The sequence below is a fragment of the Centruroides sculpturatus genome, unplaced genomic scaffold (assembly GCF_000671375.1).
Source record: "Centruroides sculpturatus isolate CEXI.00-Female unplaced genomic scaffold, Cexi_2.0 scaffold1806, whole genome shotgun sequence".
NCBI lineage: Eukaryota > Metazoa > Arthropoda > Arachnida > Scorpiones > Buthidae > Centruroides > Centruroides sculpturatus.
In genome coordinates this window covers 106490-123613 of record NW_019386022.1, presented here as the reverse complement: position 1 = coordinate 123613, position 17124 = coordinate 106490, and the positions used below count along the sequence as shown (strand labels likewise).

The window sequence follows — 17124 nt, the reverse complement described above, 5'->3', positions numbered from 1 at the left end:
GATACACTAAAACAAAAACTCGCAGCCAAAGCACGTAGACTCAAACAATACAAAACATGTACATTACAAAAACAACAAAATAAATTATTCACAAACAACGAAAAACTTTTCTACAGACAAATCAGTACCTAAACAAACACTAATACACAGCACAGTGGCACACCAACAGAAGAAGAACTCACAAGTTATTGGTCTTCCCTTTGGTCCAATGATGTTACACACAACGCTAATGCAGGCTGGATCATAGAAAATAACAGAAACTTGCACAACATACCAACTATGCCCTGTACTGAAAGAAATGTAGACGACATTCACTACACTGTTAACAGAACACACAACTGGAAGACACATAATGTAGACAACATTCACAATTTCTCGTACAAAAAGTTTACATCACTGCACCAGCAACTAGCTAAACATCTAACACACATCATCATCAACCCACAAGACATGCCAAAATTTCTTACTCAGGGCATCACCTACATGAAACCTAAAAACACCACCACCACAGACCCCACACAATACAGACCAATTACATGTCTCCCAACACTCTATAAATTATTGACAGCATGTATCACAAACAAAATATACAAACATGTTGAAGAACATGACATTCTTACAGAACACCAAAAAGGTTGCTGTAGAAATCACAGGGGATGCAAAGAACAGTTACTCATAGATTCAGTCATTCTACAGCAAGCACACAAACAACACAGAAACAAACACATGGCATATATAGACCATATACAGAAAAGTATTCGACCGCATTCCACACAGTTGGCTGCTACATATTCTACACATGTACAAAATAAATCCGTCACTCATTGCATTCTTCCAAACCACTATGCAGCACTGGAGAACAACACTGCATCTCAGGGTTAGTAACACTTCCATACAAACATACCAAATATTCATTAGGCGAGGAATTTTTCAAGGAGATTTCTTCAGTCCTCTCTGGTTCTGCCTTGCCCTGAACCCATTATCTAACATGTTAAACAACACGCAATATGGCTACAATATCAGACACAAAAAAAACAGCACAGTTTATGCTGTCACATCTCATGTACATGGACGACATAAAACTTTATGCATCCACACAGAAACAACTTCATCAACTCCTACAAATCGCACATTCATACACCAAGGACATACAAATGGAGTTTGGCTTAGACAAATGCGAAACACTTCACATAGAAAAAGGAATCCTGAAGAACAAAGATTTTGCACTTGAAAATGGAAACATTATTGAATCCATGGGAGAAAGCAAGTTCTACAAGTATTTAGGATTCCAACAGGCCAAACTAACAGAACATACACAAATAAAGCAAAGATTAATTAAAGAATACCAAAGTAGGTTAAATGCTATCTTTAGAACACAGTTAAATGCAAAACACACAGTTAAAGCAATAAACACATATGTCGTCCCAGTACTCACATACTCTCTTGGAGTTATACATTGGACTCACACAGATCTCGAGCAACTCCAAAGGAAAACAAGAACAACACTTACTAAACATTAACAATATCATCCTAAATCTGCCATAGAAAGATTAACCCTTCCACGTAAAGATGGTGGACGTGGCCTGATTGACATAGTTAACCTTCACTACAAACAAATACAGTCACTGCGAGAGTTTTTCTACAGGAAACAAGAAACATCACAATTACATAAAGCAGTAACTCTAGCAGATTCAAATAACACATCACTAAACTTACACTCACATCATACAGACATGACACAACATGTAAAAAGCATAGACACCACTAAGCAATGGTGCGCTCGAAACGCACTCCATGGCAGGCATCCTTATGACCTGGCCCAGGATTTTGTTGACAAAACTGCGTCAAACAGCTGGTTAGATCGGGGATGCCTCTTTGGGGAGATGGAAGGATTCATGATTGCCATACAGGATCAGATAAATACTAAAAACTACAGAAAACACATACTTAAAGATACAACACTCACAAATGACATATGCAGAAAATGTCACATTCTGCCAGAAACTATACAACACATCACTTCTGGTTGCAAGCTCTTGGCACAGACAGATTACTTACATAGACATAATCAAGTAGCAAATATAATACACCAAGAGCTTGCAAAGAAACACAAATTGGTAGACATTCATGAACCATACTACAAGTATATTCCACAAACAGTATTGGAAAACAACACGCAAAAAATGTACTACGACAGAGCCATAATCACAGATAAAAGAATTTACCACAACAGACCAGACATCACACTTATTGACAAACACAATAAAATCACATACATTATAGACATAGCCATTCCAAACACTCACAATGTACAAAACACATTCACTAAAAAAATTAGCAAGTACAAAGAACTCGTTTAGGAAATAAGTCATTTGTGGAGGATTGAAAGGGTGCTTATTGTACCTGTCGTTCTCTCCTGTACAGGTGTGATACCCCACACACTACACAAAAGCCTGGGAACATTACAATTGAATAGAAATACATACACTATATTGTATATGTGCCACACTGTTAGGAAATTCCTGAATACAGACCCTGACACACTTATTTTAGTTTTTGGTTGCTATGTCTTGACTCTGGTCCGGCATAGTACACAGCCACTGATGTCATTGAAGTATAACTCACAAAACCCAATTTAATAATGTCAATAAGCCACTAATTGTTTTATTGTCCTGTAAATGAAAACATTCTCCCAAATTTTAAGTCAGTCAAATTACAATGTTATAACTGTATTTGTTAAATTTCTCTTCCGTCATTACCTATATGTGTGGCAGTGTGTTATCCTTTATTTGTATTTTTTTTTAATGAATAAATGGCCATTGGGTGGAGTCTCTTTCAAGTGCACCACTTTTCAATCCATTGTGTCTTTGGAATAGATTAAAGTAATTGTGTATGATTTATACTTACTTGTAAGGTATCCTACTCACTATCTGTGAACCCATAACTTGCAAAAGTGATATATTTAACAGTATTGTACTTGAAAAAATGTTTTATTTAACAACTAGTTTTGTTAGATCTAATTGATATTATTTTTTAGTCATGGTTTAACAGGCTTGCTGGTTACTCCAGGGTTTCTGGCATACTGGTCTCCCTGATTATATGTGGCATGCAAGTCAATCCATTAAAATATGGTGTGTGTGTATGTGTGTACACCATAACATTATACAAACATACAGTCGACTCTCCTATAACATGGTAGATACGTTCCGAGTTTTATGAATCCAGCTTTTACGAGTCCAGTCAATCACAGCCCGGCACGTATGCAGTTTACAGACTATTTGAAAGGTTTCTTCCATAAAATTAATTAATTCTAGACTAATTCGACTCAACATTTCAAAAATACGTATAATTTTTTGGGAACAATCCATATAAACTATGCTATAAACAAAGAATTGTAGGATTACTTACCGAGTGTGCACCGTTCAACTACACCATTGCTTAAGCTCATTTTCGTCGTGGAGATTGTCATTAAATGGCGCTTGTGTGCTTTCTGATAAATTATTTTTTTTGTGAAAAATTTGCTGAACTTTAGAGACATCTTAGTATAAATATAATTTTTATGGACGTTAAATAATAAATTGTTTTTAGTGGTTCGCTGCTCGTTTAAACTCAACGGTTTGTGCAATCCTGTCACAACACGAGTCGGCGATGACATTTTACCGAATTATAGGAGTTTTTTTAGCATGTTTGTATGAATACTGTTGTAATTTTCTCACCGTGATATAGGAATCCGTGTTATAGGGGGTCGACTGTATTTTATGTTTATATAAAATTATAAATTCAACGTATGTAATAATTTAAAATTTATTCATCTGTGGTGTTAACTTTTGTTTTGCAATATAAAAGATAAATGAAAGGAATTTTATTGTAAAAATATAATTTATTTACTTCTGTGTATCTTTTTGAGTAGTCTGTAACATCTATTGTAAAATCTTTTACTCCATCTAATAAAGTTGATTTATAGTTATCCTGTATATCTATCAAATGTTCTTGAACTTCTTTCTATAATAATAATAAGAATATAGAAATATTTAGTAAATGTACTTCTTTTCATATAAATTCATGTATTTCAAAATTATTATATCTTGACAAATTAATATATTAATGAAATTTAAACAATAGTAATGCATACATTATATGAATATTTCATAATATTCATCTAATGTATTAAAAATTATTTTTTCTGTAATCATTGTTTAATTAATAGAGTTATTTATAGATCATTCAAAAATTAAGTTATACATACCCATTGTAGCTCAACAGAATTTTATTCGAATATTTAACATTATACAATTAAAAGCACATACCTTCACTTTATTTTCACATAGTCACCAAGTTTGTGTAGACACTTCTCTGAATGAGAGAATAAAAATTCTATTTCCAGATGATAAAAACTTGCAAGAAGCAAGTTTCAACCATCTGGATTCAACTATTGGCCATTCAACCCAGTGTTGCCAGATTGGCTTTTTCAATCTGATCAGCATCAAAATTTTTGTTTAGCTTTTTGGCTTTTATAGATTTTAATCTGGCAACACTAAAATAAGAAATTTCGCTACTCATTACTCTGCATGCCTACCTAGTAACTATTCACCTATGCCATACCTAAAGTGATTATAAAATCATTCTCAAAGTTATTTTATTTTTTATTTTCATTTATAATTATGCCTAAGTGAAAATCGATATATGACAATAACAGAAAATATAATGATAAATTAAAGATAAATTTTCTTGGATTAAAAAAGCAACCGATGGTTCTGAATCCACATATTGCAAATTATGTAGGTGTGAGGCTATGAACAGGTCCGAACCCTCACTAAAATTCGCATTAAAAAAATTTTTTTAGAGAAAAAGTATAGTAGTTAAAATTAGATTTTTTTAATGTGAAAACTTGATGCACTAATAATAATGCAGCTGCTGACAGCAGTGTAATTTTAGAGATGAGACATAGTCTCATCAAATATTATAAATGTAAAATGATGGATATATACTCACTGGACTAATACTACACAGAACCACAACTCTATGGCTAATTTGTATATTTATACACTATTATTAATTTGTATATTATTTTACTCACTAATATGTCATTAATTATAAATTCATTTTTGTTTTTTGCCAATATTTCATTAATAAAAACAAAAATAAATACCACCTTGCATATAATTTTATTCCTAAATTGTGATTAATGTTTCTTCTGATTTAATTTCTAAAATTTCTATATGTTCATAGTATTTCCTTCCTTATTTTACTATTAGTTTTGTATTTTATCACCTTTATTGAATCTTTCACTATTTCACAACCTTTAAGATTACAATGTTTAGCTACAGCAGAATTATGTGTATTATATTTTATTGCAGTTATATGTTATTTTACCCATACTTTTAAACTTTTTTGTTTTTCCAATATATACCACTTTTTCAGCACAACTACATTTAAATCTATAAACTACATTACTTTTTTCTAAATCATTTGTATTTTTTTTCTACTTTATTCAAAACAATATGTTTTTGTATTTTGTTAAATTGGTCCAGTACTATTACTATATTAAACTTTTTAAATTCATTTTTAGTTTTTCAAACATGTTTTTGACATATGTCAATTTAAAATATTTTACTGAACTTTGGTTATTAACTTTTTTGCTATTAATATTATTAGTTTTTATATGCTTCAGCCAGTTTTTAAGAAGTCTCTTTGGGTAATTATCTAATAAAAACATTTTAATAACATCAATAATTTCGTTCTTTTTATCATGTTCCAATGTAGTTCTATTCACAATCTTTTTATACAATTAACAAAAATATTTCTGTTTCACAAAGCCTTTCACTCTTTTTCTAGCAGTTTCTTAATCCATAAAAGAACAACTTAATCTCTTATGGATTAAAAAACTGCTAGAAAAACAGTGAAAGACTTTGTGAAACTTATTTAAAGAAGTTCTAGCTTTCCGTGCATGAAAAAATATTTCCTTTTACATAAATCGAAGAATAAGAATAATAATCCATTTTTTGTATTTTTGTACTCTTACTGAATTAGGTTCTCTTAACATCAACAAATCTAAATTATTAATGGCATTCAATAAATTTTTAGGATTAATTTCATATTTACAATGGTTTTTTAATGTATTTTATAATTTTATAATTTATATTTATGTATGAACACCAACTGAAGAGGGATGTATTGAGTCCAAAATGCATTTTGAATGTTCTATATTGTACATGTTAAAAGAGCCATAATTTATTGTAAAGTTTTATTAAGGTGTTAAATAATCATTAAATATTTTGTGAATTAATCTTATTCACTGGTGTGATAAGCCTGTAAGGTGTGTTTCAAATTTATACGGACACAAAAAAATTAAAGTGAAACACAAATTTGCTGCATTAAGTGACAAATGTTTTATTAAAAATAATATGGATTTACATGTTTCTACACTGCAAAATAAGAATTTTAATCAAACATTAATATTTTGTCACTGAAAATAATATTTTTGAAAATCTTATACAAAAAAACTGTTACATATTTATCCGGACAGGCACTCATTTTAAGGCTTAAACAGAATATTGTTTAGTTTCAAGCATTGAAATATGCAAATTAGCTTACATATCTAATTGTAATACAAATTCTTTACGTTGTTCAACGTTCTAAAATGGGTAGAACAAAGAATTTATCTGATTATGAAAAAGGGCAGATTGATGCCTATAAATCACAAGGCAAGTCAATAAGAGAAATTGCAGCATATATAAATCGTCCAAAATCAACTGTTGGTGATTATTTATCAAAAAGACGTGGCAAGGATGTACCAAAATTCAAGACAGGTCCAAAACCCAAGCTTACTCCTCGAGATTGTAGACAAATCATCAAGGTTTGCTCCACAAAACAAACATCAGTAAGAAAAATAAAACAAGAATTAGACTTGCCTTGTAGCAGCACAACAGTGTGGAGAGTTTTAAATAAATCTCCAATGTTAAAATTCAGAAAAAAAGCTGTAATGCCACCACTTTCATTAAAGCACAAAAGTGACAGACTTGATTGGGCACAAAAACACATGACATGGTCCGAAGAATGGATTGAAGTTTTGTTCAGTGATGAAAAAAAATTCAACTTAGATGGTCCAGACGGTTGGAAGTATTATTGGCACGATTTAAGAACCGAAAAACAAATATTTTCAAAACGCCAAATGGGTGGGGGATCAATAATGGTGTGGGGTGCGTTTGGATTCAACGGAACCACAGATTTAGCATTTATAACTCAAAGAATGAATTCAAAGAAGTATCAAGGCATGCTTGAAGATCATTTATTGGAAGCTGGACCAAATATTTGTGGACCAAATTGGATCTTTCAACAAGACAATGCCCCTGTGCATGCCTCTAAATCAACAAAAATGTGGTTTAAACGTAAAAATATTAATCTGATGACATGGCCTGCTAGAAGCCCTGACATGAATTCGATGGAAAATCTTTGGGGGATGATAGTTCGTACAGTTTATGCCAATGGAAAGCAGTTTTCCACAATTCATGATTTGAAGGCAGCAATTTCAGATGCTTAAGATAAACTTAAGATTGAATTCCTTCAGAATCTAATTGAAACAATGCTTAATCGAGTATTTAATGTAATTAAGTTAAATGGTGGTCATTGTCCATTAAATTGTAAGAAAACTTTGCAATTTGAAACCTGTCCGGATAAATATGTAACAGTTTTTTTGTATAAGAGTTTCATAAACATTATTTTCAGTGACAAAATGTTAATGTTTGATTAAAATTCTTATTTTGCAATGTGGAAACATGTAAATCCATGTTATTTTTAATAAAACATTTGTCACTTAATGCAGCAAATTTGTGTTTCACTTTAATTTTTTCGTGTCCGTATAAATTTGAAACAAACCTTATGTATATGTGTCTATTTGATCTAGACTAAGTGTTAAACAATATTAAGGGCTAAAAGCAATAGATTATTCCATTGAATGTTCTTCCAGAACACAATGATCAAAAAAATTTTGAATAGAGAAAATAAAGTTTATCATTCAGAATTAAACATAACAAAATAAAATGAAAATAACAAATAAAATACAGGGTTTAATTTCTCAAATATAAATGAGTCATTATTGTTTTACTACATCAAAATAGTATTTTCATTCTGTATAATATTGCAACAACACTACATTATTGCAAAATGATACATTACATGTCAAAATAATCAAAAATCAAAATTATACTTATACGTTTAATAATAAGTGATTTAAAATAAATAACATATTTTTTGAAATATCTTCACTTACTGCTTTGGTCAGTAATCTTTTAAAATTATATCTTAATGTGTCAACTTTCTCATTTTCTTCAATGGAAACATAAATACCAAATTTTTGAAAAATTGTATATACCTCCTACAAAATATAAAAAAGCTTCAGATACACTGTAGCTGAGATTTTTATGCTATAAAACACAAATTTATAGCTTAAAATAAAATTAGTTTTATTTTAATAAACTTAATTGTTATTATAAAATGAACAATAAAACATAATAAAATGAAAAGTTTGTGGTGCATACATTTCAAATAGTTTAATGTATTTATAACTGTACAGATAAACATATTGATAATTGTATTTTATTTTATAACATTGTAAATTAGTAGAGTAGTCCCTGTCATAATTCACATAGTATACAACTGTAAGCTTATAAAGCAAAACAAAGTAAAATTATCCAGTTAGTTTGTAAGTGTATTCAAATTATCCAATGAAATCTGAAGTCATTATCTGATCCAGTGACTGACAAAAATATCATTTAATTTTTGTGGCGTAGTAAACACTAGTATTGTGTTTTATTCCAAAAACACATGGCAAATTTTCCATCAAATTCCTTTATTAGTTGACTTCAACTAATAAAGGAATTTGATGGAAAATTTGCCATGTGTCTTTGGAATAAAACACAATACTAGTGTTTACTATGCCACAAATATAAAACAGGACACGGTTTCAAAAAGAAAATCAATATCATTTAATTTGAAATCTTCCTTCATATTACATGCTTATGAGAAAATTTCCATGCCGAAGTGGCATTTTCAGTTTTGATTTCACCAATTATACATTACTGATTTATGGGACATCCATTCAAGCTCATTCAGATATTGTACAGCATTGCCAATGAAGAAAGAATTTCTTATTTTTATGCAAGAAATCTGTTTTGTATTTAATTATTTTGATTTAATTATTAAAAATCTATTATTTCAATAATTCCAAATTCAATTAAATACATATGCGTATTCATGACAGAATGTGTACTTATAGCTTAACCATTAATAGAGCCCATTTTCATCAAATCAGATGAATTTTGTAATCTCAAACTTAAGACAAAATTTGTGGTAATTCTTATTAAAATACTTAAGCTTTTTTTGTACATTATTTTCAGGTCTTGCTTTGAATATAATTTGGTTACTTTTCTTTGTTCTCATTAAGTACATGCCAACTGACAATTTTTCAAAGTAGTTAAATTACTAAGTAATTAACTCATAATATTAATGCATTTGTAAATGAATAATTGAAATTATATAAGATAATATCATAATTTTATTCAAGAATTACAAAAACCTTTAATTTGAAAAAAGTTCAGATAACCTAAGGTCATATTTTTTTGTCCCTTGAGTTTTGAAATAATAAGGTTTTACTTTATTTTATTTTTGTTTCTTTGATAATGCTTGATAAACTAGAAATATCATAAAAAAAATTAAAATGATAATTTTGGTTTTCTTTATGAGTAAGAAAACCAAAATGAGTAAGAAGTTTTAGTAATTTAAAATTCTCAAATAGAGTTGTTATTTCATATTTTAAAATTAGGTATATAAGAAAAATTTTTTAATAACAAAGAAACAAATACAGTAGAACCTCGAAAACTCGGCTCTCGATAACCCGGCACTCCGGATAACTCGGCCACACCCTGGCAGGGCAAAAAAATCCTTAGTTAATTAATTTTCATTATAGACAGCTTTATAAAAGTATAAAAGCTCTCATAAAGTATTTTTCTGAGGTCTGTCTTATCAGGTAAATTACTGTACACAGTGTATTCATTAATTTTCATTTTCATGTAGTAAAGGCTCTATGCCTTCATAAAGGACGTACTTTTCCTTTGTTTAAGGGTATTTGGGCAGTTAATTCTCTGTTATATTCTCAAGTAAACAATACATACAAGTACAGTACAGTATTTTCTGAGGAAACACTCGTACTTATTTTTTTAACCCCATTCCCGATAACCCGGCATTTTCACAAACTCGGCCACCCTTCGGTCCACATTAGGCCGAGTTTTCGAGGTTCTACTGTAAAAGATTTCTTTGAGTAAAAATACTCAAACACTACCAATTTTCTAAAAGTTTAAATAAATTTATTTATTTGTGAATTTTTAGCAATTGGTAGTGTTTTGTCCCGAAAGTTGGTAGTGTTTGAGTGTTTTAACTCAATGAAAAAAATTTATTTCTTTGTATTTTTAAAAAATTTTTCTTCTATACCTAATTTTAAGAAGTTTTACGTTTCACAGTTCTGTCAAATTTTTCAAACAACAAAGGTTCTTTGAAAAATTGGAAAGTTTGATTTTGCCACCCTCTAAATTATACTGCCTGAGTTCATTGCACCCTTTGCATGCCAGTATAAAACAAGCCTGGTTTTGATATTAATGCCTTAAAAAATATATGCATATACTATACATATTCCAGTAAATTTTATATATAAAAATATCATTTCTAGATCTTATGATTTCTTATAATTTTTGTTTATGATATACTGAAAAATAATTTTTTTCATCATCATATCTTTCAATATAATTAAATAAAAATAATTGATAAAAGGTTATAATTTTAATCAAATGATAAAAATTTACTATTACCTCAATTGGATCAATCATATTATCAATGTCTATTTGCTGTTCTCTAATATTTTCCAAACAACTCATGGTACTTCTAATATCATCTAAGTCAACAATTGGTCTGCTGAGCTTTTTTAAATTATCTGCCATAAAATCACCTATATAATACAGTTTCTCATGAAACTTTGCTCGACACTGATTTCCATATTGCATCTTCCGAGATCTTGCTTCAGCTAACAGCGACTGTTTAATATCATCTATAAAAATAAACAAGTTTTTTATCAGTTATACTAATTAATTATCTCATATTAAGTATAAAATTATCAAATAATAACTTCATTTAAATTTTAATATCATATACATTTTTTATGATCATTATTTTAAGACGCTATTTACAATAACTGAATTTGTATAATAGATTAAATCACAAATGGCTAAAGTTAAGCAAAATTAATGTTTCTAATAAAATCAGGAACTACTTTTCAAAACATACTTATTATCTAAAAATCTCAACATTAAATAAACCTAATAAAATGTGAGGCTCTGGACAGGTCCGAACCCTCACTAAAATTCACGTTAAAATAATTGTTTTAGAGAAAAAATATATAGTAGTTAGAAATAGATTTTTATTTTATGAAAATGCGACGCTAACTTTTAAACAATAGAAGAATGTAAGTCCGTCAACCATTTCCAGTTGGAGATCAAATTAAACTTTGATTTTGACCTCTCCCACGCTCCCGAAAGGTTTCGAATTGTCATCAGGTGATGAGGAGAGACCAATCAAGAAGGGGAATCTGAGAGAAAACGGATAAAACCCCGGAAATTCAAGGACGCGATGGCTTCTTCTCCCAAAAGTTCCAAGTGACGAATCTGTTGTTGTGTGTGTGTCTCGCATCCATATTCGTCTCCATCTCCCGACCTCGGATTGACATCTTTCCATCAACAGAAGTTGACTGCATTGTCCCGGAGTCGTCGAGACTTGATGGAATGGTTCATTCACGAACAAGGGACACTCCTTCAAAATGGGACTATCTTGAAAAGAAGAGGAAGACCCAGAGACCGCAACTGCTGTAGAACTTCCAAAATCGTGGAAACCTTGTAAGCTTCTTTCGTGTTTAATAAACGGTTGTGTTGTTTGTAAACGAAGCATCTATATCTGACTCAACTGTTTCCACATGTTGTTGATTGTTACTGCTCAGCAGTCCAAACAGCAAGGGAAATGATGACAATATATATTGCCTATTATCGTTCATTGAGTTTTTAAATTTCTCCCCCCTCAGCCCCCACAAAATTAACAATTACTATATCTGTCAAAATGCACATATAATACCAAATAACAATTTATAACAAAAATGTTGCCTGTTATATGTTAGATACTTAATGTTAAAAAAAAAAATATATATATATATATATATACACACACACAAAGTGTAAGTGTAACTGTGTAAACATCATTTGTGATGTTTAAATTGTATGAATTTTTTCAGACACCACATAGAGTAAATACAATATATAGAAGAAGGGGCAAATCCTGACCAAAATTTTTGAGCATGCTGAAACTTATAATAAGAATAATAGGCCTATCTCTAGCACTAAACAACAGGCGGAAATGTTATTTCGTGTGAATAAAAAAGTATAGACTATTATAAAGCCCATTACATCTACACATGAAATATATGAAATATATTATAATGAAGAAGTATCAAAAATTTATGATGATAATTAAATTTTTGTTGGCCCTTGACACTGGGGGATCAGGGCTTGATCCCTACGTAGACACAATACATGTATGCTGACTGAACATCATAATCTTATGATACAATCTGGCCAACATAAATGCTTCGAATGACGTCATGCACATGCACTTGTTTGCCGCGACACACCTCCATATGAGCAAGCAATCGAGTTCCCACAGCATCGCACTGACTTACAACAGCTAGCCAATAGCTGCCAACATAAAAGCTAATACAAATGATAAAAGAATTTACAAGTTAGAATAAATTATTATTACCATGTTTGTTCTTATATGAAAAGTATATTGACAGTGAAAACTTTCTATTAAGCATGCAGCACAAGCTAAGCAAATCAAGAGAATTCACCCCTGCATAGAAGCCATTTCATTTTGTTTTCACAACAGTGCTCTTTTCATTTATTTGATTTGCTTGCTTACTGCTGTTAATACTGCTAAACATATCTAAATGAACATATTGGTGTCCTTTCAATCCATGTTTTAAAGTGATTCAAAAAATTCTCACAATACATGTAGACTGTCAGCAATTCTTTTCTCTTGATCTTTGTGTTCCCACCCCTAATGTAAAATCAGATACTATTGTAAGCTTATTATAAATAAATTAAGTGATTATCCACACTTTTAAAAATTTTTTACTCTCCACTTTGTGAACACTAATAACCCTTTCGTCCCTGAATATAAATTTTGATCCAAAATCAAAGATAAAAAAAAAGATGAGTTATTTTAAAATCAAATCGAAGATTTTTTGTGAAAGGAATTAAATTTAGTTAATGGGATGGGCAAGGGGAAATGGTACATATGTGTACCAATAGGGTTTTTACTTGGTACATATATGTACCAGCAGGTGAAAAATTACAACATATACTTCAGAAATACTTTATTGTAAATAATGTTTTTAAAAAAATATATTGTTTGGTGTGGTACAACATGAAACAGTCTTTACACAAAGGAATTTGACATTTGTGACAAACTGTTTTTGTTCTTTTTTGTTTTTTTCCCTCTGCACATCGAGCACATCATCTTCTTGTTTGACCTTCTATAGGAAGATGCAATGCTGTTCCAAAAAGTTTCCTTTTTTTGAAGAAGGGCCTCTTCTTGGTAGAGATAATTTGCTGTTTTTCTTTCCTTCAGCAATCAAATTTTCAGCAAGATCTACCAAAAATGTTAGATAAGAAACTTTCTTTGTGTTCCTTCTCAAGTCATTGTACATAATCCATGCATTTGTTACACACAAACTTAGACAAATGTAAAATACTTTTTCCACCTTTTGGTGGATTTTCTCTCTTGATTATACAAACTTATATATTGATCAGCTCGATCAACTCCACCCATTTTCTGTCGATATAAAGCTATGGCTTGTGGACAGTCTATTGTTACTTGCTCATCTGTCTTAGTTTTCTTAGTAATAAAAGTCAAATCAGGTTTGTGGCAATTACTCATTACTAAAACTTCTTTTGTGTCTTGCCATTTTACACACAATATTCCTGTGTCAGTACATCTGAATGTAGACTCTCCTTGTTTGAGTTTGTCTGGCATGCTCAGTACATTTTTGCAGTTAGCCATAATAGTACCTATTGCAGGAAAGTTAATGGTTTCCAATAGATTTACGCCAGTAAAAAGCAATCAAAAAACAGGACTACATCAGTGACTTTTATTGTTGCTACAAGTGATTTCACATATTCTCCAAGGATTACTGATTTATCTGCTGCTGGTGAATCTTTACCAGAGTATACATTCATATCATATGTGTATTCAGAATCAGAGTTGCAACGAAGCCATAATTTGATGCCCCGTTTTATTGGTTTTAGAGGCATATACTGTTTCAACAAAAATCGTCCTTTGAATTTGGTCATTAATTCATCTATACTCTAAAACTGACTATCTTGCCAACATTTACTAAATGCATACTTCAAGCAAGAAATCAATTCATCAGCATAATAGGTTTTTGTAGCATTTGAAGGCTTTTCTGGGAAAGCAAAGTAAAGTTTAGAAATTACAAGCATAAATCTATCACGAGAAATAGTGTTTTCAATAGATCGATTTCCCATTGACTCTTTTTCACTCCAATAGTTTTTTAGACTAAAAAGGTGGTTATACAACATTATGAGCATACACACTAATATTTTCTGGATTTCACCTTTATCAGTTAGTTTTTCTTTTTTTTTCTTAGATTTGTTTAGCTGCAGAAGATGCTGATTAGTACAATTCACTATATGTAAATATAGAGAATGAGGGAAAACTTTATGAAATATTTCTAATGGACTTGAATGTCCACAAGCAGTTTACAAGTTCTTTCTGGAGGAATGATTTTAGCAGGCTCAAATAAGTCATCTGGAACTATCAAATGAATAAGACAATTGAGAGAACTCCGATTAGAAACATCTTGTTCACAATCACTAGAGAAACTACTTTCTAAATCCTCCACATATACTTGATAGTTTTTAGATGTAGAGGGTTTTCCCAGATCATCTTTGCTAAAGTTGTATTCACTTTCACTTTCTGTCCTATCATCAGTTGGTTCATATTCATTGGAAGATGAAACAGAAATGTCAGAAATATAGTCATCTATACAATTGAATGTCTTCTAAAATAATATTATTCTTTTCATTTTAATACTGAAATAAAAATGTATTTATCAAAATATCTGTTGGTACGTATGAGTATTATTAAAAAATCCGGCTGGTATATATGTGTACCATGTGAAAAAATAGCGAAATAAAAACTAAACTAAAAGTTAAACCTATTTACCTGAATACTGGGAATGATTATATACATATAAATCTTTTAAAATATATAAAATTCTACTAGTATAGACAATGAAAACTACGAATTTTTGAACTAAGATACTCAAGAAATCTAATCTTTCATCGATACACGTGTAGTATTGCTTAAGCGAACGACTTAAACGCCCTCTACAGTTGCCAGTTCCTTAGCAATAACGCAAAATTCCAGCATGGTACAATATTTATTTGTTTGTAATGCATTTTCTAGGTTTCCGGTACTTTAAAATACTTGCGGTACCTATGTGTACCACTTGGGACAAAAGTAATAAAGCATTTTTCAAACCCATCATGGGCCCCACTGGCCCATAACAAAAGTGGCCAGGTAGTAAGGGACAGGGCACTACATATCCATGACAGAATACCCCTGAAAAATCCCTGGACTTTTTTTTTGTTCTGTCTGAATTCAATCTCGTGTCCAGAATGACAAGTGGCACCTTAATTACCTTGGCCACGCAACTGTTTGCCATATCATTTGTATAATATATAAAATTTTATCATATTTTCATTTTCATTCTTTCACTTTTCTTTATTCTTGCTTTTCTTTTGTTTCATTTTCCAAGAAATTCGGATTAAACCCTTCCCTGAGGGTGGAACAGTAAGAACAAGAGGAGGAGGGAAGGCCCTGAAGGAAAACCGGAAAAGTTAAACACTTTTTGGGCTAGACACCGAGGAGACCAGACATGTTGAGAAGAGGCTCTTGGTCGTTTTTGGCAGATGAGAAAAGCATGAGGAAGTGGTGTTCAAGATAGGATCACACAAAGAGACAATTTTCATAAGCATCTTTGAGGTGTCTTCTGAGAGAACATCCCCAAAACTTGCAGAGAAGTACGGAGAAGTTCTGAGAGAAAGAACATTAACTGAGACAAAGAAAGTGAATCCGATAGATGGGCAAAGGGAACGTTCAAGACAATTGGGTACTCCTGTCTTAGATCTCTTTTTCTTCCTTCTTCTATCTGTACATATATCATATTAATTTTGTCATAAGTAGGTTAAGATTAGTTTAAGGACACAACCCACACTTGTAAAGTCCCTAACTGTTATGTTTGTTATTTCCAGGGCATAAGATTTGTGAAGGAGCCAGTTTCATACTACAAAAGTCTATATAAAATTGTATCATGAGTAACAGGAATCGCGAGTAACAGAAATTACAAGGGACTTTAAGACAAGTCCCTTGTAATTCCAGTTACTCGCGATTCCTGTTCTTGTAACTCCTGTTACTTAAAGTTGGAACCTGCTAAATCCTTGTTTAAAACACAAAATAAAGTTTTTCCATGTGTTTTTGGAAAATTCTACCTCTCATTTTGATATGTATCTCTCATTTTGATATAAACAATACCACAGCCTTCAAAAAGTTTTACAATTCACATCTTTAGTCCAATGATTCAAATTTGGAAAACACTGGTGCAGATTGATAAAGACAATGTAAATATGAAAATGAACAGAATAAGACATGATTGACAAATTAATCCAATTACAGTAGAACCCCTCTAATCCATCACCTTTGGAAGTGAGGATATGGTCAGAATGCAAAAAGATCAAATTATCAGAAAAAGTAAAATAAACAATCTTCCTCTTTGTCCAGTCTTTGTAGCACTGCTAATTTTTCATTTAATGAAAGAGTAATGTGTTTACGTTTCACTCCTGACATGTTGAAAACACACACAAAACTGTACATGTACACACAATGTAAAACATATACTGTAACGAACACAGAAAAACGCCACGGACGGTGAGTCACCGACGAGTCGGGACA

General features: G+C 31.0%; 1 protein-coding gene across 1 annotated transcript in view; it reads right to left on the bottom strand.

Annotated features, from left to right (window-relative positions):
* Positions 1 to 3804: 3804 nt before the first annotated feature.
* Positions 3805 to 17124, bottom strand: part of LOC111613166 (dynein heavy chain 5, axonemal-like) — a 33512-nt gene continuing 20192 nt past the window's right edge. The window contains exons 4-6 of the mRNA XM_023354490.1: positions 10860 to 11095; positions 8270 to 8374; positions 3805 to 4002 (exon numbers count right to left, since the gene is read on the bottom strand). Coding sequence (XP_023210258.1) covers positions 3805 to 4002; positions 8270 to 8374; positions 10860 to 11095 — 539 coding nt within the window. The remainder of the gene's footprint in view (positions 4003 to 8269; positions 8375 to 10859; positions 11096 to 17124) is intronic.